The sequence below is a fragment of the Dama dama genome, chromosome 18, assembly GCF_033118175.1.
Source record: "Dama dama isolate Ldn47 chromosome 18, ASM3311817v1, whole genome shotgun sequence".
Classification (NCBI taxonomy): Eukaryota; Metazoa; Chordata; class Mammalia; order Artiodactyla; family Cervidae; genus Dama; species Dama dama.
Genome location: NC_083698.1, coordinates 28785560 through 28813299, shown reverse-complemented (window position 1 = coordinate 28813299; position 27740 = coordinate 28785560). Strand labels below are relative to the sequence as shown.

General features: G+C 40.7%; 1 protein-coding gene across 1 annotated transcript in view; it reads right to left on the bottom strand.

Annotated features, from left to right (window-relative positions):
* DNAH11 (dynein axonemal heavy chain 11) overlaps nucleotides 1-27740 on the bottom strand; it is a 353936-nt gene that overhangs the window by 103077 nt on the left and 223119 nt on the right. The window contains exons 58-63 of the mRNA XM_061165046.1: nucleotides 25764-25877; nucleotides 21621-21764; nucleotides 20538-20720; nucleotides 18858-18959; nucleotides 10367-10501; nucleotides 5929-6099 (exon numbers count right to left, since the gene is read on the bottom strand). Coding sequence (XP_061021029.1) covers nucleotides 5929-6099; nucleotides 10367-10501; nucleotides 18858-18959; nucleotides 20538-20720; nucleotides 21621-21764; nucleotides 25764-25877 — 849 coding nt within the window. The remainder of the gene's footprint in view (nucleotides 1-5928; nucleotides 6100-10366; nucleotides 10502-18857; nucleotides 18960-20537; nucleotides 20721-21620; nucleotides 21765-25763; nucleotides 25878-27740) is intronic.

The following is a 27740-nucleotide window of genomic DNA, read 5'->3' as shown; positions in this document are numbered from 1 at the left end:
ATCTCTATTTTAGTTTTCTATTTCCCTTGAAGACTCACGTTGTTGTAATTACTTTAGCTTTAGAATATATTTTAATATTGTGAAGTCCAAGTGCCCTCTTAATGTTTGATTCCAAAATTACATTGGTGGTGTTGAAAATATATTCTTCCAGAACACTTTAGAATCATTGGGTCAAGTTAAAATATAACTCCTCTTGAAATTCTAACTTTGAGTTAAATTTGTTTATTATATTTTGGAGTTTTGATGCATTTAGAATACAGAGTCTTCATTTCTAGGAACACATTAAGGATTGCGGACTTACTTTATAAGAGTTCTCTCTAAGGTTACCTTAAATATGTACACAGGTTGTTAATAAATGATATGCTTAGCTTAGAGATTTTTTAAAAGGACACAAATAGTAGTCATTTGTTGGTTGGCTAATTTATAAACTGTCAAAATCCCCAGGATACCCAAGTCAAAATGACAAGCCAGAGACACTCAGGGAAGTAAGGGGCTCTAGCAAATACCCTATATACTGTGGAGCAGGATGAGGAGTTGCTTCTTGGAAAGGCAGGATGAGGCAACACTGATGAGGAAAAATTCATCAAAAAAACATTGGCATGAATAAACAATTTCAGCTCCTCTTGAACCCTGGCACATGTTCATATAGATGTGATTATCTTTCCACTTTGCTGTGACTGAATCTAGAAGTATAAAATAAGTAGCTCAAATGGCATCACCAACTTGATGGACATGAGTTTGAGCAAGCTCTGGGAGTTGTTGATGGACAGGGAATCGTGGCATGCTACAGTCCATGGGGTCATAAAGAGTCGGACATGACTGAGCGACTGAACTGAGAAACTAGAAACCTCTATTCTACAGGACAAACATTTTTTAGGTTTTATATAGCATTTTCTGCCAGGGGTCTTATAGACAGAAAAGTCTCTTCCAAAGGATGTCATTTATATAACTTGAAATCTCTTTCTTCCTTTAGCATACAGCTCTGCCCAGAGATTAGTGAGAATAAGCTGATCATGTTTGAGGATCTATTTCTCAGTTGGCCTGGTGCCTGTGTACTCAAGAGACAAGCAGAGAGCATTGGGATGCCTGAAAATAGACATGGAGTCCTGAGAATTGTGGGCCCATAGAGAAACACAGGCCTGTAGTTAAAAATAAATGTTTTCTTAACATATAGCATCAGAAAATTATCATTTTTGCTTTAGCTATATGTTTAGAGAGTTTAGACAGTTTGGATAAGCCAATTAATCTTACTCTTCACAACAAAATTTTATCTTCATGGAATTCCATATTTGGAATTTTAAGTAAATGGGAAAATACAAGTAGATGGGAAACTTCCCAGAAACACATTTCCTCTTGTTTTTAGATGCTAATTTTTGTCCAACTGTTTTGTGACCCCATGGACTGTGGCCCACCAGGCTCCTCTGTCCATGGGATTTCCCAGGCAAGAATACTGAAGTGGATTGCCATTTCCTCCTCCAGCGATCCTTCTGACTCAGAGATTAAACTCACGTCTCCTGAATTGGAAGGCAAATTCTTTACCACTCAGTCATCAGGGAAGCCCAACTGATGCGATATGAGCAATTAAGCATCAAATTTAAAACTTAAATTTGAGAAGGCAACTTTCCAATTTAAAAAATGTAAAGTGACTGATAGTATCGATAGCATGAACCTAGGCTGTTACATGATTCAAAGAGTTGGACACGACTGAGCCACTGAACTGAACTGAAGGGCTAGATATGTAAATGAAGAACCTGCTTTAATCAACTGAGATACCGCAGTTCAGTACAGTTGTTCAGTCATGTCTGAAACTGACTGCAGCACGCCACGCATCCCTGTCCATCATCAACTCCCAAAGCTTACGCAATCTCACGTCCACTGAGTCGGTGATGCCATCCAACCATCTTATCCTCTGTTGTCCCCTTCTCCTCCCGCCTTCAATCTTTCCCAGCATCAGGGTCTTTTCCAATGAGTCAGCTCTTCATATGAGGTGGCCAAAGTATTGGAGTTTCAGCTTCAGCATCAGTCCTTCCAATGAATATTCAGGACTGATTTCTTTTAGGATGGACTGGTTGGATCTCCTTGCAGTCCAAGGGACCCTCAAGGGTCTTCTCCAACAGCACAGTTCAAAAGCATCAATTCTTTGGCACTCAGCTTTCTTTATAGTCCAACTCTCATCTATACATGACTACTGGAAAAACCATAGCTTTGACTAGATGGACCTTTGTTGGCAAAGTAATGTCTCTGCTTTTTAATATGCTGTCTAGGTTGGTCACAACTTTTCTTACAAGGAGCAAGTGTCTTTTAATTTCATGCCTGCAGTCACCATCTGCAGTGATTTTGGAGCCCAAAAAATAAAGTCTCACTGTTTCCATTGCTTCCCCATCTATTTCCCACGAAGTGATAGGACCAGATGCCGTGATCATAATTTTCTGAATGTTGAGTTTTAAGCCAACTTTGTCACTCCCCTCTTTCACTTTCATCAAGAGGCTCTTTAGCTCTTCTTCGCTTTTTGCCATAAGGGTAGTATCTGCATATCTGAGGTTATTGATATTTCTCCCAGCAATCTTGATTCCAGTTTGTGCTTCATCCAGTCCAGTATTTTTCATGATGTATATAAGTTAAATGAGCAGGGTGACATACACAGCCTTGACGTATTCCTCTCCCGATTTGGAAGCAGTCTGTTGTTCCATGTCCAGTTCTAACTGTTGCTTCTTGACCTGCATACAGATTTCTCAGGAGGCAGGTCTTGGAGGGCACAAAACAAAACCTTGTTTGCACCAGGACCCAGGAGAAAGGAGCAGTGACCCCACAAGAGACTGACCCAGACTTTCCCTTGAGTGTCCAGAAGTCTCTGGCAGAGGTGTGGGTACAGCAGTGCATGCATGGGACCTTTTGAAGGAAGTGGCCATTATCTTCATAACTTCCACCATAGTTTGGCCTCAGGTCAAATATTAGGGAGGGAAAACAACCCTTCCCATCAACAGAAAATGGGATTAAAGATTTACTGAAAACGGCACCACCCCCCCCTCCCCCCAACAGAGAAACACCCAAGTTCCCCCTCAGTCAATCTCTCCCATCAGGAAGCTTCCATAAGCCTTTTATCCTTCTCCATCAGAGGGAAGACAGAATGAAAAACACAATCACAGAAAACTAACCAATCTGATCACATGGACCACAGCCTTGTCCAACTCAAGGAAACTATGAGCCATGCCATGTAGGGCTATCCAAGACAGACAGGTCACGGTGTAGAGTTCTGACAAAACGTGGTGAACTGGAGAAGGGAATGGCAAACCACTTCAGGATTCTTGCCTTGAGAACCCCATGAACAGTATGAAAAGGCAAAAAGACAGGACACTGAAAGATACACTCCCCAGGTCAGTAGGTGCCCAATATGCTACTGGAGAGCAGTGGAGAAATAACTCCAAAAAAAAAAAAAGAAAAAATGGAGCCAAAGCAAAAACAACAACCAGTTGTGGATGTGACTGGTGATGGAAGTAAAGTCTGATAATGTAAAAGCAATACTGCATAGGAACCTGGGATGTTAGGTCCATGAATCAAGGCAAATTGGAAGTGGTCAAACAGGAGACGGCTAGAGTGAACATCAAAATTTTAGGAATCAGAAAACTAAAATGGACTGGAATGGTGAATTTAACTCAGATGACCATTATATCTACTACTGTGGGCAAGAATCCCTTAGAAGAAATGGAGGAGCCATCATAGTCAACAAAAGAGTCTGAAATGCAGTACTTGGATGCAATCTCAAAAATGACATAATGATCTCTATTTGTTTCCAAGGCAAACCATTCAATATTACAGTAATCCAAGTCTATGCCCCGACCAGTAATGCTGAAAAAACTGAAGTTGAGCGGTTCCAAGAAGGCCTACAAGACCTTTTAGAACTAACCCCCGCAAAAAGATGTCCTTTTCATTATAGGGGACTGGAATGTAAAAGTAGGAAGTCAAGAAATACCTGGAGTAACAGGCAAATTTGGCCTTGGAATACAGAATGAAGCAGGGCAAAGGCTAATAGAGTTTTGCCAAGAGAACACACTGGTCATAGCAAACACCCTCTTCCAACAACACAAGAGAAGACTCTACATATGGACATCACCAGGCGGTCAATACAAAAATCAGATTGATTATATTCTTTGCAGCAAAGACGGAAAAGCTCTATACAGCCAGCAAAAACAAGACTGGGAGCTGACTGTGGCTCAGATCATGATCTCCTTATTGCCAAATTCAGACTTAAACTGAAGAAAGTAGGGAAAACCACTAGACCATTCAGGTACGACCTAAATCAAATCCCTTACGATTATACAGCGGAAGTCAAATAGATTCAAGGGATTTTAGATCTGATAGACAGAGTGTCTCAAGAACTATTGATGGAGGTTTGTGACACTGTACAGGAGGCAGGGATCAAGACCATCCCGAAGAAAATGAAAAGCAAAAAGGCAAAATGGTTGTCTGAGGAGGCCTTACAAATAGCTGTGAATAGAAAAGAAGCAAAAAGCAAAGAAGAAAAGGAAAGATATACCCATTTGAATGCAGAGTTCCAAAGAATAGCAAGGAGAGATAAGATAGCCTTCCTCAGTGATCAATGCAAAGAAACAGAGGAAACAATAGAATGGGAAAGACTAGAGACCTCTTCAAGAAATTAGAGATACCAAGGGAACATTTCATGCAAAGATGGGCACAATAAAGGACAGAAATGCTATGAACCTAACAGAAGGAGAAGATATTAAGAAGAGGCAGCAAGAATACACAGAAGAACAACACAAAAAAGATCTTTATGACCCAAATAATCATGATGGTGTGATCACTTACCTAGAGCCAGACATTCTGGAATATGAAGTCAAGTGGGCCTTAGCAAGCATCATGACGAACAAAGCTAGTGGAGGTGAAGGAATTCCAGTTGAGCTATTTCAAATCCTAAGAGATGATGCTGTGAAAGTGCTGCACTCAATATGCCAGCAAATTTGGAAAACTCAGCAGTGGCCACAGGGCTGGAAAAGGTCAGTTTTCATTCCAATCCCAAAGAAAGGCAATCCCAAAGAATGCTCAAACTACCGCACAATTGCACTCATCTCACACACTAGCAGAGTAATGTCAAAATTCTCCAAGCCAGGCTTCAGCAATTCGTGAACTGTGAACTTCCAGATGTTCAAGCTGGATTTAGAAAAGGCAGAGGAACCAGAGATCAAATTGCCAACAATAGTTGGATTATTGAAAAAGCAAGAGAGTTCCAGAAAAACTACTTCCAGAAAAATCTACTTCTGCTTTATCGACTATGCCAAAGCCTTTGACCGTGTGGATCACAACAAACTATGGGGATAACACAATGCAGCCTAGAAAACAGTTGGCCTGGAAAGCAGTGGTCTGGTTTCCTATCTTTTGTGACCTTATCAAGTCATTTATACTTCCCTGCCTCAGTTTCTCCTTTGTACAAGGATAACCTTAAACTAGATGATCTGAAATCTCCCCAATCTATGCTTTCATTTTGCTTATGGGTGAATTTTCAGATTCAAAGTAAGCTCTTTTTATATTTACAAACAAAGTGTTACACTTTTCATCTGAAAGTAGTCATTTAAAAAATCTTTAATAACCTGTGATATTTGTAACAAAGAAGTTTCACCCTGTATGCACACATGATATTCCAAATTTGATTTCAGTTAACAGTTTTGTTAAAAGCAGTTTTCCAAGTATACCCCTATAGGTCATACACATAATTTTTCTATTTTCCACATCCCTTTTGAAACTATCGTTAAAACAAGAAAACTGCAACACACAAGAAAGACTTCCTTCAATACTAGAATTTCCAGTCATTTGAGATTACAGAGGTACAAAAATGTCTGGAACACACACTGTTTTTGTTACCGAAATTTCAGTGTGACACTTCCAAATGTGGCCTAGGTTAGGGACTAAGCTTACCTTCTCTTGAAGAAAGGGAACCCACACGCAGTCCACCAGTTCCTGGCGATACTGTTGTGTAAAGGATCCAACATAAGACACATATGCTGCCGTAAGGAGAACATCTCCACAGAGTGTCTTCTCTTGAGCTTCGAAGGATTTAATAGACTGGCCCCAGCGAATCTTCTCTGACTGAAATATATGATGATTCTGATGTAACTGCAAAGTGAGGAGCAACTCCAGAAACATTTAGTGTAATTACTTTATACCTCGGTTTAAGTCTAGGTCACCCTGCACAGCGTTGATAAGGAACAGAACATGGCTGGGTGGTGTAACTATGCTGACCATTCATTCATGTGAACCCATTATCATGAAGGCACTCTTGTTCTCTCGTCAGTGAAGTTTATGGTAATACAACATTAGATCTTTAACATCTCCTTTTTGTTGGATGCCCTAACTCTTCAGTTAGGCTTGAGGTTCTTCTTAAAAGGCTGATGGTCACTCTCTTGTCCCTCTACGAGTACAGGACCAAGAGCTGTGGCCAAGCCCGAGTGATGTTAGGATTTTTATGGCAGCTTGGCTGTTCACCATCATTTTTGCTTTTCAGCAATGGTACTATACCTCCCTCAGCAAACATCATCTTAAACATACCAGCCATGGGCGGATTATAGAAAAAGGAAAGTGACAAACACTAGTTATGTTCATCATTTAAAACATAAAGCTTAAAAGAGCCATCTTACTAGAATTCTATTAATTAAAGAGCAGTGTTGGTAGTTACTAAATGTGGGTTATTTCTGCAATATAATTACTCAATCAGTGGAAGAGCTTACAGCCCATGTAAAAAGATGGAAACCAGAAGGATGTCACTAGCTTTGAAGACAGTATGCTCAAAGGATGCTGTTCAACTCCTTCTATCTACATGACTAGACATTTAAAATCTGATTTCCAGGTTAAGTATGTAGAGCCCTTAATATTGGATTTGAATAAAACTGTAATAAATATCTATGGATTGACTGAACTACAGGACACTTCACTAATGCATTTGGTTTCAATGCATGCTAAAAATTTAATACCACATTCTAAGAATACGTAAATTAATAGGAACTGGAAAAATAAAACCAGCAAAATGTTGGTAAAAACAATGAAGAACCCTGTGGAAGAATTCAGCTTTTTTCATGAAAGAGGGGAGACCACAGAAAGCAAAAATAATTTATGTCAGAGCAAATTGCAATACTAGCTCCCTGCAAGCCATCACAATACCCTCAGCACTGAGGTAATGAAACTAGCAGGTGACAATGGTTATGAAATCTATTTTAAGATAGTCTGCTTTGCTCGATAAAGATCACTCCAAGTTAGCTCTATAATTAAACACTAGGCAACTTCAACTCCCTTGCCTTCTTTATAGAATTCATTAATTTCCTTCCTCAGCTATAGACAATATATCCATTAATTTTGAAGAAGAATCTCTCATTTGCCTTCCCTCTAACTTTGTTGTCTTTGGTTAGTAAATGATAAACAATAAAGGGCACCCACCTCATTCTCCAAAACAGCTTTGAAACTTGAAGATTTACTAAACGCAGACTTATCGGCGATTGAAATCGTCAATAATTTCACTATACCACCCACGCAACATAAATCATTACTGACACTGGCTAACAAGGGTTTAAGAATTGGAACATGTCCTGTAATAAATTTCTAGACAGTTAAAAATCACTATAATTTTATTCTAATGCATTATAGATTGCCTGTAATGTCATCCTGGCTGGGGTGACCCATTTCTAATTTTGAACAGCTGTTAGCTCTGGAGTTAGTTAATGATTAAATATAAATTGCCTGATTTATTAGTCTGAATGGTTGAGACTATAGCTTCCAGGTCAATGCTATATAGACAAAATCATCAGTCTTGGTGTTTTTCAGAAGTTAACTGTCTCCTGTTCTAGTCAGAAAGAATTTATCCTCAAAGGAAAAGGTCTGACATCTTCAATTAATCTTTTAAAAATATATGTATATACATACTTATATGTATTTTTTGTTAGTTAACATTATTCAGCCATTTTTCCTCTCCTTGTCTAAATCATAATCTAAATCATCATGAATAAATAATGCCTTTGGAAGACACTGCTGTGTGCTAGAGATACAAGGTAGCAAGATACAAGATACAAGGCCTGTATTCCCCTTGATAAAATTTTCAGATATTCTCTACTTCAAGTAAGTCTAATTAAATGGCACTTCCTCTTTTCCATAGGTCCTTATAAATGGTAAACCCTTCACACTGCCCAAATCTTATCACTTCAGATGGAAGCAGGTATAAACTACTAGGAGCTTGCATAATTTCTCAACGGATCTAAGAAAAATGAATCTTCAAAGGGCTCCAGAATTTCTTTTCAACACAGGAGTTCTTCCCAAACTCACCCATTCATTCATTCAACAAATATCTATTGGTGCCTCCAGGGACTACTCTATATGTTTGGGATCAAGCAGTGCAGCAAACAAATGAAGTTTCCTTCTTGTGAGAGCTCATAGCCTAGTTAGGGGAAAAAGACTGCAAAAAAAGCACATATATTCATGCATATATACATGTGAGTGTGTCATATGATGATACAGACTATGAAAAAATAGTAAAGCAGAGGAAACAAAAACATCTATAGAGCGCTATGGCTGATTCTTGATGTTTGACAGAAAACCACAAAATTCTGTAAAGCAATTATCCTTCAATTGAAAAAATAAAGTGGCGAAAAAAAAGATCTATGGAGTGGTGTGTGCATGCGTGTACTCGTGTGTGTGTGTATGTGTATAAGGGGCAAGGCGCATGCTTTTTAACAAAGGGAGGTCAGAGAAAACCATGTAATAAGGAGAACTTCTGGCAGATACCTGAACGAAGTATGGGACCCAGTAATATCAATGCCTGGAAAAGTGTCAGCCACATGGAGGAAAAAGGCAAAGGCCATGGGGTAGGAGAGTGACTGGCAGGGTGAGGAAGAGTGAGCTGCCTGGTGAGGGTGGATCAGGGCAGAAGGTGGCAGAATGGAGGACAGAGATATCCAGGAGCCAGGTCATGGAGGGTCCTGCAGGCCTGGCAAAACCCCTGGACCATATTTTGAGTGAGACAACTAGTTATTGGAGAATTCTGAGAGAGCGGTAACATGAGTGGACTTAAGTTTTTCTAACAACATCACTCAGCGGCTCTAAGGGGTGTGGACCTTGAGGATAGTGGTGGAGGCTAGGGCGATGCTCCAGCGGGGAGAAGCTGGAGGCCTGGACCAGCGTGGAGAGGTGAAGGTGCTGAAGAGTGCTGGGATTCTGAATGGACTCTGAAGGGCGAGCCAGGACGGTATGCTGCTAGACTGCATATGGGTGTGAGGAAGAAAGCAGTAAGTCAAGGGGGAGTCTAGAGCTTTAGGCCATAACAACTAGAAGAAAAGACCAGCAGTTATTGAGACTGAACAGAGACAGTGGATCTAGGAGAATGAACAGTGAGTTTGCATATAATAAACTATGAGTTTCAGAGGGATAATGGGTTTAAATTTGTATTAAATTTAAATTAGATTGTTAAAAGTGTACTTATAAGAAACCAGGCCAGCCTCAGCCATCCTAACTTACATTTCTCCCTCCTTTCTTGGTGAGAGAACTCTGATTCTGAAAAGACTGTTACTGTGTCCAATACCCTGGGATGAACTGGCTAAGTCAATTATGATCACCCCATTTCCCACGTTTCCTGCCTTCTTTACATCTATCTGTGGTCACTCTGGTTCTGGCTAAACAAATAAGTGCTTTAGGCAAGTCTGCTTAAGGGGTTGCCTTAAGCAGAAAACTTGTTTTTGTTATAAAAGGAGAAAAACCTAGCTGCTACAGATTCTTCTCTCCTGCCTGAACCTGAAGGAGTAGCATCCATCTGGCATATGGCTGTAAAATGTATGAGGGTGAACAGACACGTGCTCTGACAGCAGCAGAAGGCAGCAGACAAGTCAGGGGTCTGATCACTCATTCCCTGAAATGACACTGATAATGGCCTACCTCTGCAATTTTTTTTTAATATGTGAAAAATAAACTCCCTTTTGTTTAAGTCACTGTGAAACAACTTTTCTATCACCTTCAGCTAAATGCATGTCTAGTAGTGAAATTCTATATTTTTAGGTAGCACTTAAAAACAAGAGTTTGGAGATTCACATATCATGAAATTCACCAAGTCTTCAGTTGAGTGAGTTTTAATATATTGACAGATTCATGCCATCATCCCCAATAATTTTAGAAGGTTTCTCTCATACAATAGAGAAACTCATACCCATCAGCAGGCACTCCCAAGTTCCTGCCCCCTTGTCCAATATAAATGATTCTTATTCCCCTTTTTGTTGTTGAGTCCATGTTTAGTCAGTCATTGTTGAGAGCAAATAAGGATAAAATCTCCAAAAGCTGATTCTTAATATTTTGGTTAGAATTTTGGAAGAAAAGGTTAACTCACCTCAAGTTCCCTCACAAGTCTGTTGGCTAGTTCAATAGTTTTGTTGGTTTGGTTCACCTCTTCTTGACAGCGAACTTTCTCAGCTATTGCCTTTTCAAACGAATCTGTGAGTCTGCTCAGATTTCTATCCAAATCCTTAAAAAAAAAAAAAAGTCAAATTAACTTCTGCATTTTTAGGTAAAATGCAAACATTACAATCATCTTAAAACATCTGTTACCTTAAGGTAAATGAAACAAACTTCCTTCCCTCCTTTGCCCCTTGAGCACACGTATGTTTTGGGAGAAGATAAGAGGTTGGTGATAATAAATGCATCAGGGCAACCATGCAGTCTTCCTCTCTTCCTTCCACACTGGGCAGAGTGCAGACAGCTACCTGGGCAAGTGGACGTGCCCTGCTGACTCAAATACACTCTTGAGCGCCCAGTCCCCTCACTCATGCCTAAGCCTCAGCTTCCCTATATTAATGATGAATGTCATCTTTCTCTCTGCTGACTTCTCTTTCCACTTCTCATGGTCCATAATTCAGGCAATGAAGAGGAGTGTTAATTATTGAGCCCCTTTAAATCTCAACACCCTGGCCTGGCTGGCCAACCAATTTTCTCTTCTGGAAACCTGGGATTGCAAAGCTGAGGTATGTCACTGTCTTCAGCATTATAAGATCTGGGAAGATGTGCATATGTGGGAGGGCTTCATTTAGAGAGGGACCATCTTTCACCAGGGGCACAGGAAAGCAGGAGAAACCAGTCCAGAGAAAGAGAAAGAAGGAAAAGGTAGCAAGGGGAGAAGTCACATGGCCCTAAACACGTTTGACAGCTTCCCACTTCCTGGATCTTGTTCCTCCAGGGACCAAGTCACACAGTTTTTTTTTCCCTCAGAATGCCATGAGTATTCCTGGTCTCCGTTTTGGCTTAAGGTTTCCTAAGTGGGTTTCTATTTGTACAGCTAAAGGAGCCTTGACTAAGGGAGAAAATACTTGGGAGACTCATTATAGCATCTTGCTACCTGCAAGTTCTAACAATCCTAAATGAGATTTTTAACACTGTGCTTATAAATACGTGCAAAATTCCAAGAGACTTTAATAATCAAATTTGTAGAACATACCCTACTTATAGAGACTGTCAATATTTGTCTATAACCCAATTATTACATTATCATTTTAATTTATATCATTGAAGTCGTACTTCTTTAAAAAAGTATATGTCATATTTAAGATTTACATATGAAACAATGTCAAATTTGTGAGAAATGGTGGAGATATCATGCATCTTCAGTTAGAAATCAGGTCAAAATAAATAATATCTAGAGGTATATTTTATTAAAAATACTTATGGTTTTATAGGGCTTCCCAGGCGGCACAGTGGGTTCCCTGATAGCTCAGTTGGTAAAGAATCCCTCTGCAATGCAGGAGACCCTGGTTCGATTCCTAGGTCAAGATGATCCACTGGAGAAGGGATAGGCTACCCACTCCGGTATTCTTGGGCTTCCGTTGTGGCTCAGCTGGTAAAGAATCCAACTGCAATGCGGGAGACCTGGGTTTGATCCCTGGGTTGGGAAGATCCCCTAGAGAAGGGAAAGGCCACCCACTCCAGTATTCTGGCCTAGAGAATTCCATGGACTGTATAGTCCGTGGGGTTGCAAAGAGTCTGACACAACTGAGCAACTTTCACTTTCAGGGGGCACAGTGGTAAAGAACCCTCTTGTCAATGCAGGAGACACAAGAGGCGCAGGTCCAATCTCTGGGTCAGGAAGATCCCCAGGAGCAGGAAATGGTAACCCATTCTAGTATTCTTGCCAGTAAAATCCTATGGACAGAGGAGGCTGGCAGGCTACATTCCATGGGGTTATAAGAGTTGGACATGACCGAGTGTGTGAACATAAATACAAAAACACACACAGAGTACATGCTTTTATAAAATACGGAAGCTGACTTAGCTCTGGTATCAGACACCTGAGTCCATGTCTGGATTCTGCTATCAGCTAGGCAGCCTCAAGGTGGACTGTGTGCTTAAGCTCTCTATGCCTCAGTTTCATTAGTTGGACACAAATGAAGCAACTTAGCATGCATGCATGCATCATCTGAAAAATGAAATAATGTCACCCATTTCATAGGGTTGACCTAGGTATATATAGACCTAACAGAAGCAGAAGAGACTAAGAAGAGATGGCAGAAATACAAGGTCTTAATGACCCGGATAACCACGATGGTGTGGTCACTCACCTAGAGCCAGACATCCTGGCGTGCAAAGCCAAGTGGGCCTTAGGAAGCATTACTACAGACAAAGCTAATGGAGTTCATGGAATTTCAGCTGGGCTATTTAAAACCCTAAAAGATGATGCTGTTAATTTGGAAAATTCAGCAGTGGCCACAGCCCTGGAAGAGGTCAGTTTTCATTCCAAGCCCAAAGAAGGTCAATGCCAAAGAATGTTCAAACGACTGCACAATTGCACTCATTTCACATGTTGGCAAGGTATTGCTGAAAATCCTTCAAACTAGGCTTCAACAGTTATGTGCACCAAGAACTTTCAGATGTACAAGCTGGATTTAGAAAAGGCAGAGAAACCAGAGATCAAATTGCCAACATCCATTGGATTACAGAAAAAGCAAGGTAATTCCAGAAAAACATCTACTTCTGCTTTATTGACTATGCTAAAGCCTTAGACTGTGTAGATCACAACAAACTGGGAAATTCTTAAAGAGATGGGAATACCAGACTACCTAACCTGCCTCCTGAGAAACTTCTATGCAGGTCAAGAAGCAACTGAATGTGTAACAACGGACTGGTTCAAAATTGGGAAAGGAGTGTGTCAAGGCTGTATATTGTCATTCTCATTCTTTAATGTAAATGCAGAGTACATCATGCAAAATGCTGGGGTGGATGAAGCACAAGCTGAAATCAAGATTGCCAGGAGAAATATCAGTAACCTCAGATATGCAGATGACACCACTCTTATAGCACAAAGTGAATAGGAACTAAAGAGCCTCCTGATGAAAGTGAAAGAGGAGAGTGAAAACGCTGGCTTAAAACTCTGCATTCGGAGGAATCAACCTGCCTGACTTCAGGCTCTACTACAAAGCCACACTCATCAAGACAGTATGGTACTGGCACAAAGACAGAAATATAGATCAATGGAACAGAAGAGAAAGCCCAGAGATAAATCCACGAACCTATGGACACCTTATCTTCAACAAAGGAGGCAAGAATATACAATGGAAAAAAGACAACCTCTTTAACAAGTGGTGCTGGGAAAACTGGTCAACCACTTGTAAAAGAATGAAACTAGAACACTTTCTAACACCATACACAAAAATAAACTCAAAATGGATTAAAGATCTAAATGTAAGACCAGAAACTATAAAACTCCTAGAGGAGAACATAGGCAAAACACTCTCCGACATAAACCACAGCAGGATCCTCTATGACCCACCTCCCAGAATATTGGAAATAAAAGCAAAACTAAACAAATAGGACCTAATGAAACTTAAAAGCTTTTGCACAACAAAGGAAACTATCGGCAAGGTGAAAAGACAGCCCTCAGATTGGGAGAAAATAATAGCAAATGAAGCAACAGACAAAGGATTAATCTCAAAAATATACAAGCAACTCCTGAAGCTCAATTCCAGAAAAATAAATGACCCAATCAAAAAATGGGCCAAAGAACTAAACAGACATTTCTCCAAAGAAGACATACAGATGGCTCACAAACACATGAAAAGATGCTCAACATCACTCATTATCAGAGAAATGCAAATCAAAACCACAATGAGGTACCATTACACGCCAGTCAGGATGGCTGCTATCCAAAAGTCTACAAGCAATAAATGCTGGAGAGGGTGTGGAGAAAAGGGAACCCTCTTACACTGTTGGTGGGAATGCAAACTAGTACAGCCACTATGGAGAACAGTGTGGAGATTTCTTAAAAAGCTGGAAATAGAACTGCGATATGACCCAGCAATCCCACTCCTGGGCATACACACTGAGGAAACCAGATCTGAAAGAGACACGTGCACCCCAGTGTTCATCGCAGCACTGTTTATAATAGCCAGGACATGGAAGCAACCTAGATGCCCATCAGCAGACGAATGGATAAGGAAGCTGTGGTACATATACACCATGGAATATTACTCAGCCACTAAAAAGAATTCATTTGAATCAGTTCTAATGAGATGGATGAAACTGGAACCCATCATACAGAGTGAAGTAAGCCAGAAAGATAAAGACCAATACAGTATACTAGCGCATATATATGGAATTTAGAAAGATGGTAATGATAACCCTATATGCAAAACAGAAAAAGAGACACAGATGTACAGAACAGACTTTTGGACTCTGTGGGAGAAGGTGAGGGTGGGATGTTTCGAGAGAACAGCATCGAAACATGTATATTATCTAGGGTGAAACAGATCACCAGCCCAGGCTGGATGCATGAGACAAGTGCTCGGGCCTGGTGCACTGGGAAGACCCAGAGGGGTGGGATGGAGAGGGAGGTGGGAGGGGGGATCGGGATGGGGAATACATGTAAATCCATGACTGATTCATGTCAATGTATGACAAAAACCACTACTATATTGTAAAGTAATTAGCCTCCAACTAATAAAAATAAATGGAAAAAAAAAAAAGAAAACTTTAAAAATATATATATACCAAACCCCACCCCTACCCCCAAAACTCTGCATTCAAGAAACTAAGATCATGGCATCCAGTGCCATCACTTCATGGCAAATAGAAGGGAAAACCATGGAAATAGTGATAGACTTTGTTTTCCTGGGCTCCAAAATCACCGTGGATGGTGACTGCAGCCATGAAATTAAAAGATGCTTGCTCCTTGGAAGAAAAACTATGACCCTAATAAAAAGCAGAGATATTACGTTGCTGATGAAGTTAAAACTGTGGTTTGTAGTCAAAGCTATGGTTTCTCCAGTAGTCATGTATGGATGTGAGAGTTGGACCATAAAGAAGGCTGAGCACTGAAGAATTGGTGCTTTCAAACTGTGGTGCTGGAGAAGACTCTTGAGAGTCCCCTGGACTGCGAGGAGATCAAACCAGTCAATCCTAAAGAAAATAAACCCTGAATATTCATTGGAAGGACTGATGCTGAAGCTCCAATACTTTGCCACCTGATGGAAAGAGCCAACTCATTGGAAAAGACTCAAAGCTGAGAAAGATTGAGGGCAGGAGGAGCAGGGGGCAACAGAGGCGACGAGCTGGTTGGATGGCATCACTGACTCAATAGACGTGAATTTAAACAAACTCCAGGATACAGTGAAGGATAGGGAAGCCTGGTGTGCTGTAGTCCATGGGGTCACAGAGTCAGACAGGACTGAGCGACTCATCAACAATTCACATACCTAAGGTATAAGCTGATATACCATTTCCTTTTGTAAAGCTGGGTTGGGGACTGGGTATTGGGAGACCATGGGCTCCTGCACTTGTTTCTCTGCCTCTCGTGAAGAGGTACTGACAGCTCTTGCTCTGGACTATCTTTCGCAAGGTATATGCAGAGCAAATAGGCTTCAGAAATAGAGCCAGTGTTTCTCTCAGGGCATAGGACAGAAGTACTCCTGTGCCAGAGTACTAAAGATGTGTTTCTCTGTGGGACAAAAGTTGGGCAGATTTACTCGCAGCTTTCTTTATAGGGGGTGTTTCCTAAGCTTGGGGTACCTCAGCTATGACACAAACCCACTGTGAACTGCCTCAGCTGACCCACTGTGCGTCACGGCCATGGGGACTGGGGAAGCTGAGGCCCACACGAGGCTCACGCTGCTCGCTGTGCTGTGGGTAATGCAGCCCTCTGCTCTCTGACCTACTCAGCCCATATCCCTCCATCTTCTGCCCAGCATCTGTGAAACAGCGGTGGGTAACCTGTCAGCCTGTGAGTAGGGTAGAATCTTGGTTGCTTCACAGTTCTGGACAGGCCCTGGCCTCTCAGGTTCTAGAAATAAATGGGAGGTGGGGGGAGGACTTAGTCCGAAGATCCCAGCCCACCAGACACCTTAAAACCAGTGTTCTCCAGCCGAAGTGTGCACCAGAACCACCTGGAGAGTTTGATCAAATCCACAATTCCTGGATTCCCTGCCAGGGTTGCTCATTCAGTGGATCTGAGAGTCTGGATCTCTAATGAGTTCCCAGGTGACACTGATGCTTCTGTGGTCGAGAGAACGCACTCTGAGAATCACTACCCTAAAGAGACAAATCTGCACATTTTCATGGTCATCCTTAGATCCTGTATGTGTCAAAGACAAGATGGCCTAAGCAGGTTTATTTTGTTTTGTTTTTTTCCCCACTCAGCCTTCAATATGAGGCCATCTTTTAGTCTGAAACTAGAGATAAAAACTTTGAAAGAACAAATATACAAAGTCTAATACTAGTTAATGAATGAATTTCCTAAATGATGGTAGACACAGCCCTGCTTTTATAGGTGAGAAGGCAACAGAAGGCATAGATGAGGAGGAGGGAAAGGCCATGAGAGAGAAGGAAACAGAGGCTGAAGGAGATGAAAGCAAAGCTAGCAAAAATTATCGTGACACTTGGGCTCAAACCTTGGTTTGACTCTGTACCAACAGACAGAAACGATGCAGAGTTTGACTTTGTGGCCGGACCAGTCTTCATAGCAAATCGTTTTTTACTTCAAATTTCCAACAAAGGATATTCTCCCATATAACCACCATATAACCATAATTCACCTCCTCAGAGACCCATGGTAGGATTTCCTCCAAGATGGGAGCATGCTCCTTCAGGTCTCCCCTCAACTCTTTCTGCTGCTAGAGACCATCTCTAGCCAAACTAAGCTAAAGAGAATCTCCTGAAAATGGGAGAGCTCTTTCAATGAAAGGAAAGGCACAGAATCACACACAGGCTCCTAGGAGCTCCAGAGAGACTTGGGGGCAGGAACGAAATACTTGAAAGCTTCCTCTGGACACTGTCCTACCATACATGAACTTTATTTTCAGTCTCATTCTCTGGCTACTGATTTGATTCTAGAGATTGGGGGAGTGAAACTGGCAAAGCTTGGATCACATAACCAGGCTTCAGCTAGGACAGAAAAAGGTACCCATGATCGAAGTCCTACCTGAGTGTATCCAATGGGGAAAGGTAATTCTCCAAAGATAAACCAGTCTGTTGCCACCCAAAGAAGGTAGATTGGATGCTGATAGCCAAAATACATCACAGATGCCCCCCCTTGAGAGTTAGCTGTTATTCATGAAGTGACAGTTAAGAAACTGAAGCTCTGAGGATTTCTCTAGGTGGCCAGGGTTACCCAGCCTTGTCACTCTGACTGTACCACTCCATGCTACCATGTCAGGCACCTCCAACTCATCATCTCTAGTCTGTATGTGCCCCTCCCCCTACCATGTCATCAGCAGCCTTGAATCCATGGACTTGTCAAGTCTACCAAGTGCTTCTTCTTGTCTCCACTGTAGCTGTCTCTGCCCTAGCTGAGGCCCTCGGAGGACCCACAGTGGCACTTCTAACTTGTCTTTCTGCAGCTAGCCTCTTCTCTTCCTCCAGCTTCCATTCAGTTGATGAAAAGTGACCATGCCATTAACCTATTAAAATCTTTCAAAGGCTCAATACCAAGGTCAGATAAGATTTAAATTCTGCAGCATGAAAGGCAGAGAAGGCTTTTGCTCAACTTTTGCAACTTCATCTTTCATTCCTCCTTACTATTCCTAACCATCCCACAGACACCCATGTTAGGGTTCTGGCCTACCAGGACTCATGAAGTCTACCAACTGCTTCTTCCCTCTTTTCTTCACTTTTTTTTTTTATCACAAACACCTTTCCTGATTTTGTTATCCTTGGTGACTCACAAGTAATTTTTGCAGCTCATATCAAATACACCTTCATTATGAAACTTTCCCTAATTTCTCTAGGCTCTTTTTTGGCGCTCCAATTGCATTCTGGATATAGTCACACACATACTTGTAGCACCAAACGACAATGATCTGTTATGTACTTGTAGAGATAGTCAAGGTGATAATATTTGCAGTTAGCATTTTCTAATCACATACTATATGCCAAGCACCATGCTAAATTCTCATTATGAATTACTCTCATTTTATCTTCATGATCGACCTAAGAAGTAAATGCTATTACAGTACCAATTTATCAGATGAGAAAAAAGAGGCTCAGAGAGGTTAACTAACATGTGCTGGGTGAAACAGTAAATAGTGGAGTCTGGATGTAAACCCAGACACTTTGGTTCCAGAATCCTTGCTTTAAATCCCTGAACACTATCCTCATTCTACTGCCAGACCATGAAAGTTTCTTAAGTGCAGAAATCATGAAAGTCCCCTTTCCAGCTCGGTGTCCAGCATCCAGCAGGTGAGGAGTGTCTACTGAAGAAGAATATAAATGAATATACTCATGAAAGGTCCAGTTCCTTCCTGAGCGGTAGGTCTCAGAGACGGCCCTGTCTGAAGGTGGGATCCTAAGGGTGGGGCGGGGTTCCACCACTTAGGAACTTCTTCTGTGTTGGAGCCTGTACTTACCGCTAGCTTTTTCCTGATAGCCTCCAATTTCTCAGTAGCTGCAGCCAGTTCTAAGTTTGCTTGGGCCAATGCTTGGCGTTTGGGCTCCACGTCACAGTAGACCTGAAAAGCCACATAAGGGTTATTTCACAAGGCAATGAAGATGCAAAGAGGGCAGGTAATCATTCAGTCTTCTATTTCCTGGAAGCTTTACAATTAAAATCTCTAATTTGGTTAGAGATTTTCTAACCAATTCTAACAAATTTCTAATCTCTAGAAATTTGGTGTTTACTTTTAGTCATGGTAACACCTAATGGCAGAACAAAAATCCATATAGCCTTCCAAATTTTCTCTGCTTGTCCATTACTCACTCATTTGTTATGGACATTAGAGTGATAAGCACTAGCATAAAATGCTACACAGGCCACATATCATTATGATATAAAATTAATTTTTCATAAAATTTGGAGACAACCCTCATTATCACCAGAAATTGTCGAGTATAGCAACTACAGCTAAAGGTGGGATCATGTCTAGCCTTAAAGGCAGAAAACTGGTGTGGAGAAATTCTCTGAACCCAGAAAGAAACATGAGAGATAACCCTCACACAGTATAACGTTAAACACACTAACACTTTTTTTTTTTTTTCTCTAAGTTCCTGGCCAACTTAAAGGTTATCTGAATGGGTGATTTGAGCATTTGAGTGGATCAAATATTCTGTTGGGCAGGGAGAAAGGAAATTAAATTTTCTATGTCATAGCAAAACAACAGAGAACACAGCAATGGTCCAGTGCTGGGCTTGTCTTTCCACCGAGGGTGTGAGGCCAGCGCAGCGGTGAGGTGTGCCATTATGGAGCGAGGCCGCCCATCAGCCGTGATCTGCCTGCAGTCTGGCCTGATACAGGTTTCCACTAAAGAGAGACGGACAGGGTCCTATTCCCATGGGTCCTTCCCAGAGTGAAGGACATACCCTAGTTTTCTGAAAATCATTCTGGGAAAGACAGTGGCATCTCCTCAGCAATTCTACCTTTGAATATAACACGCAAGACTTAAAGACAGAAATGAGTCAGTTCTTCCTGGCAAAGGGCCATGCATGTTCCCTTTTCACATCCAGTCCTTCGCTAAGTGTTTGGGACACAACTGGCAAGACAAGTACTTGATAAATAAATGATTAACTGAAATGATCATCTATCTCTATTTGGCCCAAAAGTACAAGCTTTAGAATAGACCGCATACAGTCAAAAACACATTTGTCATTAAAATATGAAAGTCCTCCAAAGGTTATTTCTCATCTCATTAAGTCTACTTGTAGCTGGTGTAAATTTCTGCTTTGAGAGCAGGGATAAAATTTAATTAAACGTGAACTCAGATTTGCAGTTGTTTCAAGTCAACAACTGAAATATTTCAATATAAATAAATATAATTATTCTACCCAAATGTTTTTATCTAATCAAATCAAATTTAATTGCTGCTATTTGATCTAAAGAAGTTACTCTACCCTAAAAAAGCACGGCTTCCAACATTTCAGCTATCCTCCTTTAGAGAATTACGATTAATCTGATGGTTTCATGTCTTATTCTTTGAACTTTATCTTATAATTAAATATCAAATTATTTTACATTTTTTGCTGGCCTAGAAATTAATATATATATGATGCTTCCTGAATAACACCCATAAACCATCTGGTCAGGCCTGATACACCTCGTAGAATTTCATGATGTTGATGACCCAGGCGCAGAGACCAGCTGCTGCAAAAGATTTGGTCCGAATCAGGCTTGGGTTGAACTCGGGGTCTTTCAAATACTGTTCCTTCACCACTTTTAGACAATTCTCTGGAATGTGCTCTTTGTCATAGTTAATTAACGCTTGCAAAAAATCATCCACCTGTAAAGCAAAAACGACTTATTGCAATGAGCCATTTGTGCTGCAGAGAAAATTCCAAGATCAAAAGTTAAAATCAGCTTTTAGGATTCACATCACAAAGGCAAAATTGGCAAGCTGCATTTATCCCACTGTTTGACTTTTTCAGTCTTTACAGTCTAAAGTTAGAATTAGCAATGGACACTTTTAAAATCCCTTCTATCCCAGGGTAAGATATTCAGTCTTTGCACAGGAGGCATTCACATTTTGAAGAAAAGAAAGGCAGAAAAGAAAAAGAAAAGCACATACCCCAAAGCCCCTTTGCTTCACCTTCTTGTGCATTAGTAACATTTTCCAACAGAAGAAACCCATGTAATTTTCTCCCTCCTACACTTAACTGCTTTCGTAATTTTGAAGATAATTAGCAACCTTCCAACTGCTGCTGGTGCTGCTCTAGGTGTGCTCCAACCCCACGCTAATCTCCAACCTGGCAAACAAAAGTTCTAGGTCCAGAGGACGCACAGCAGATGACTCTCAGCAAATCTGAAGATGATTTCTTTTTAATAATTAGGGATTTTATAGCTGCTTCTTCCTCCTCAAACTGTATGTACTTTAAGAAAATTTATTTTACTGAAGTATAGTTGGTTCACAATGTTGGGTTAATTTCTGATGTAGAGCACAGAGATTCAATTATACATATGTAGAGAATATATATATACACACAGACATACACATTCTTTTCATATGGTCTATCAGAGGATATTGAATATAGTTCCCTGTGCTATACAACAGGACCCTATTGTTTATCCATTCTGCATAAAATAGTTTGCATCTGCTAATCCCAAATTCCCAGTCCCTGATGACAATATAACCACAGAACTGAACACAGAAATCATCAGAATTTTCACGCTGCCAGGCTGATACCTTTCCCATGAAGACTCTAGCTGCTTTCCAACTCCGGTCTTTCGGCACTCTGCCCCGGGGAGCCAGAAGGACCATCACAGCCGCAGTAACGTTGGTAACTGCATTTGGAGGGTTGGGAAAGGCTTTCAGCTCAGTGAGATTGACCTGAAGGAAAGCACACACACTCTCAAGACCAGGGCGCTCTGCTCTCTCAAGACCGCTGTTCAGTCATTAAGCTGGTTTTCAGTGGCTAGTCTTTTCCACCCCCTCCTTTTCACACCGGTCTCGGTTTGGCACTTTTTGCAGCCCTCCCAGAGATCCCACTGTGGGACACCAGTAGGTCCAGGTCTTTCTGGCACTCTTCTGATACTTTGGAAACATCACTGCCTTTTTGGGTTCCAAGTAAATTAATCTTCCTAATGTACCAGTCCTGCAGAGTCTTGCACACTGAGGCCACAGAATTTCATAAACGTATAGGTTTTAGGGTATTTATGGGTTCATCCAACCTATGTAATATATTTGTCTTTGAATCAGGCCTTCCAGAAACAGGGAATTCCCTGGTGGTGCAGTGGTAAAGAATCTGCCTGCCAATTCAAGACACAGGGGTTTGATCCCTGGGTAGGGAAGATCCCCTGGAGAACGAAATGGCAACCCACTCCAGTATTCTTCCCTGGAGAATCCCATGGACAGAGAAGCCTGGTGGGCTATAGTCCACGGGGTCACAAAGAGTCAGACACAACTTAGCGACTAAATAACAGCAAAACTCAGAAAGAGTCCCTTAGTTCAGAGTATTTTAGCTTTGTTTTTCTGCTTTATATGCACAAGAAACATCTTCTATTACACTATAATGACTCAACCAGGAAGATGCCCATAGAGGCTGAACCTTCTTTCTACATTCCTCCTTAGGTATGTAAGGTACCTCCTTAGGTACATTCCTCTCTGAAGGTCAGAATCTTAATTTACTCAAGAGATGGTATTAATGTAATACGTTACAAGTACCAGGAAAATACTTTGGAGTAAGAATTAATGTCTGTAAGAAGTATATGTAGGTTCACAATACATGTTTTTTTTGTGTGTGTGTGTGTTTTTTTAAGGATTTTCTATGAAATTTCCTGAACAGTATTATATACTCTTACCTATAAAATCTCATCAAATGTTGAACCTGATTCTCCTCTATTACCATAAATTGCCTTTTCATTTGGGAAATGACTACAAAGAACAGAAAGTGTGTGAAAACAAGAGTAAAAGCAAAAACATAAAGTATGCTAAGGCTAACTGAGTGATGCTTTCTAAGGTCCACTTGACTTCACATTCCAGGATGTCTGGCTCTAGGTGAGTGATCACACCATCGTGATTATCCGGGTCATTAAGATCTTTTTTGTACAGTTCTTCTAGGCATTCTTACCACCTCTTCTTAATATCATCTGCTTCTGTTAGGTCCATACCATTTCTGTCCTTTATCGAGCCCATCTCTGCATGAAATGTTCCCTTGGTATCTCTAATTTTCTTGAAGAGATATCTAGTCTTTCCCATTCTGTTGTTTTCCTCTATTTCTTTGCATTGAATGCTGAGGAAGGCTTTCTTATCTCCCCTTGCTATTCTTTGGAACTCTGCATTCAGATGGGAATATCTTTTCTTTTCCCCTTTGCTTTTTGCTTCTCTTCTTTCACAGCCATTTGTAAGGCCTCCTCAGACAACCATTTTGCTTTTCTTCATTTCTTTTCCATGGGGATGGTCTTAATCCCTGTCTCCTGTACAATGTCATGAACCACTGTTCATAGTTCATCAGGCACTCTATCAGATATAGTCCCTTTAATCTATTTCTCACTTCCACTGTATAATCATAAGGGATTTGATTTAGGTCATACCTGAATGGTCTAGTGGTTTTCCCTACTTTCTTCAATTTAAGTCTGAATTTGGCAATAAGGAGTTCATGATCTGAGCCACAGTCAGCTCCTGGTCTTGTTTCTACTGACTGTATAGAGCTTCTCCATCTTTGGCTGCAAAGAACATAATCAATCTGATTTCGGTGTTGACCATCTGGTGATGTCCATGTGTAGAGTCTTCTCTTGTGTTGTTGGAAGAGGGTGTTTGCTATGACCGTTGCATTCTCTTGGCTAAACTCCATTAGCCTTTGCCCTGCTTCATTCTGTACTCCAGGCCAAATGTGCCTGTTTCAACATTCAGAAAACAAAGATCATGGCATCTGGTCCCATCACTTCATGGCAAATAGATGGAGAAACAGTGGAAACAGTGTCAGACTTTATTTTTTGGGCTCCAAAATCACTGCAGATGGTGAGTGCAGCCATGAAATTAAAAGACGCTTACTCCTTGGAAGGAAAGTTATGATCAACCTGGACAGCATATTTAAAAGTAGAGACATTACTTTGCCAACAAAGGTCCATTTAGTCAAGGCTATGGTTTTTCCATTAGTCGTGTATGGATGTGAGAGTTGGATGGTGAAGAAAGCTGAGCGCCAAAGAATTGATGCTTTTGAACTGTGGTGTTGGAGAAGATTCTTGAGACTTCCTTGGGCTGCAAGGAGATCCAACCAGTCCATCCTAAAGGAGATCAGTCCTGGGTGTTCATTGGAAGGACTGATGCTGAAGCTGAAACTCCAATACTTTGGCTACCTCACGCGAAGAGTTGACTCACTGGAAAAGACCCTAATGCTGGGAAGGATTGGGGGCAGGAGGAGAAGGGGACGACAGAGGATGAGATGGCTGAATGGCATCACCGACGTGATGGACATGGGTTTGGGTGGACTCCGGGAGTTTGTGATGGACAGGGAGGCCTGGCGTGCTGCGATTCATGGGGTGGCAAAGAGTCGGACACGACTGAGCAACTGAACTGAACTGAATGCTAACTGAGAGCTAAGTAACCAAAATCCTTTCATCATTTATAAATATATTGAGCTTTATATTTAAGTGATATTAATTTATTTTGACTGAGTAAATAATAATATATTCAGAGAAAAAGCTGCCAATATAAAGCACAAAGAACAAAATAAACATTCTAGAGCTCAGAAAGAGGGAAGTATAAAATTTCATTACTCAGAGATAATTAGTTACTTTTATCTTTTTTCCAACTTTTCCTATGTATAAGCATGTTCTTATTAAAAAATGTCATAACATATGCTATTTTATACTATGCCTTTTTCATTTAATAGATCATGAACATTTTTTTCACATTGCTAGCTTGGACTTAACAATTATCATTTTAATGGCAGCAGGTTATTTGAATGCAGAATAATCAATCTTCCATCACAGTATACTTATGTTCTTTTAAACTGTTTAACTTTATGGTAATGCTAAAAGGAACATCCATGAAGATAATAACTCTCTGTTCACAGTCAAAATTATTTTCTTCAAAAGAATACTGAGAGAAACGAATGGAATATTTCTTTGAAGAGCAGTGGAAGTCTGGATCCTTTCCTCTTTGAAAGTGAATCCAAGACCCTCAGGCCTAGTAATGCCCTGGGAATCTCCCCAGAGGCCTAGCAGAACTGAAAGAAGACCAGCTGCCAGTTTTTAAAAATAACATTGCCCATAATTCCATCTCTCTTTACACAGTCCTTCTGATCACCACAGTTTATTTTCTCTTATGGGAATTTGAATGCTCAATGAGATTTTGCTAATAATGTGAAGCTAGGAAAAATGGTGTGGGTCAAAACTAGGTATCTTTGCTTCCAGGTTTTTCTGCTTTACCTGAGGGTCTCCCATTAATACTACTTTTATAAGATATTCATAAAAGGAAATATCCAGAGGATATAAAGAACCCCCCACTTACTTGTTAAAGCAACAGAGGAAATAAAGAATCTTCCACTTGGTTTTTAAAGCAACACATAATATGAACCACTGGATTTGGGCCAAATTTAAGTGCTAACAATAGAGTTGCCTTTTATGACAGCATAAACTGCATGGCATTGGAAGTATTCAAAGGAGATTACATGCTGAGGCCAAGGAGGACAGACTTTGGGATGGGAAAGGCAGCTCAACTATAATGATGACCTCAATGATGTCCTTAAATAGTTGTTTCAACTGTAACATTTTATGGGACTTTCTTTTTTTTTGATGGCATGGATTTCACTATCAATTCAGTTATTCAAACTCTAATAACCTTCAAATATTCTGAGGAAGCCCTGAGCCCAGGAATCATTCTTACCCTGTTGAGTGTATTGAGGGCAGCTGTCGCAGCCACCAGCGCGGGCTCAGCTTTCAGTAAGTCTGCCTCACACTCCCTCTGCTTCTGGGACACTTCAGTCTGAATGGCCGTCACCTAATCAAAGAGGAAAAACACACAAACCTATTATCGTCTCAGATATCTCTCTTGAAAAATGCAAGCTGCCTCAGAGACACTGTTGAATAATTTGCCTATATTTTGAACAAATGAGGATTTTGTCACAAAGACTAATTTCTCTTCAGGCATATGGTATACACAAAGCTTTGCATATGCACAAAACATACAACACAAATCTCAACACAAATGGACTCAAATATCAAAATGCTCCAAGCAGGGCTTTGACTGTTTTAAGCAAATCCTTTGTTTTTCAGTTTTCTTTTTCGGCAAGTCCTGGACAAGTGAAAATCTAAGCTGACTCAGTAAACTAGATCACAAAATACTTTTGCCAAAATTCTCTTAATTTTTGCTTATCTTTACCTTACCTACATTATCTAATTACTTATACTTACATTATCTAAAAGCCATGTTAACTATTCTTCAAGAATAAATGTAAAGGGGCTTTCCTGGTGGTCCAGTGGTTAAGAATCTGCCTGCCAGTGCAGGGCACACGAGTTCGATCCCTGATCCAGGAAGATCCCACATGCTGCAGGGTAACTAAGCCCATGAGCCACAACTACTGAAGTCCACAAGCCTAGAGCCTGTGCTCTGCAACAAGAGAAGCCACTGCAATGAGAAGCCCATGCGCTGCAACTAGAGAGTAGCCCCTGCTATCCAAACTAGAGAAAGCCGGAGCACAGCAAGAAAGACCCAGCACAGTAAAAAAGCAAAAATAAACAAATGAAATTGAAAAAAAAGAATGAATGTGAAGCTGTTTTGCTCAACTGACTAAAAGATATTATTCACTCTGTGCATTTTTTTTTTTTCCTACTCTGTGCATGTTTATCAGTACAAAGAAATTTTATGAAGACTAATTATATACTAGGTTGGTGCAAAAGTAATTGTGGTTTTTGCATTGTTGAAATTTGCCATTTGGTATTGAAAACATTCTTATGTTATATATCATTTTAATGTGCATTTTTCACTTTGTTTTTTGGCTAATGACTTATTACTTGCTGTTTATATTTATTTTAGACTAGGGAAATGATGTTAGACAAAAAGCAAGTTCCAGCGATTTTCTTATTTGAGTTCAAAATGGGTCGTAAAGCAGTGGAGACAATTGGCAACATCAACAATGCATTTGGCCAGGAACTGCTAATGAACATACACTGCATTGGTTGTTCAAGAAATTTTGCAAAGGATATGAGAGTCTGGAAGATGAAGAGTGCAGTGGCTGGCCAACTGAAAGGATCACTGAAGCTGAACCTCTTACAACTATACAAGAAGTTGCCGAAGAACTCAGTGTCAACCCTTTTAAGGTCACTCAGCATTTGAAGCAAATTGGAAAGGTGAAAAAGATCAATAAGTGAGTGCCTCATGAGCTGACTGAAAAAAAAATCATCAAGTGTCATTGTTCAAGTGTCATTTTCTCTTATTCTACACACCAACAATAAAGCATTTGTCTATTGGATTGTGACTGTGATGAAGAGTGGATTTTATGACAACCAGTGATGAACAGTTCAGTGGTTGGACTGAGAAGAGGTTCCGAAGCATTTCCCAAAGCCAAACTGGCACCGAAGAAAGGTCATGGTCACTGTTAGATTGTCTACTGCCCGTCTGATCCACTACAGCTTTCTGAATGCCGGTGAAACCATTACACTGAGGAGTATGCTCAGCAAACGGATGAGATGCACCAAAAGCTTCAATGCCTGCACCTGGCGCTGGTCAGCAGGAAGGGCCCAGTTCTTCTCCACAACAACGCCCGGCCACATCACACAGCCAATGTTTCAGAAGCTGAATGAACTGGGCTATCAAGTTTTGCTTCATCTGCCATATTCACCTGACCTCTCGCTAACCAACTAC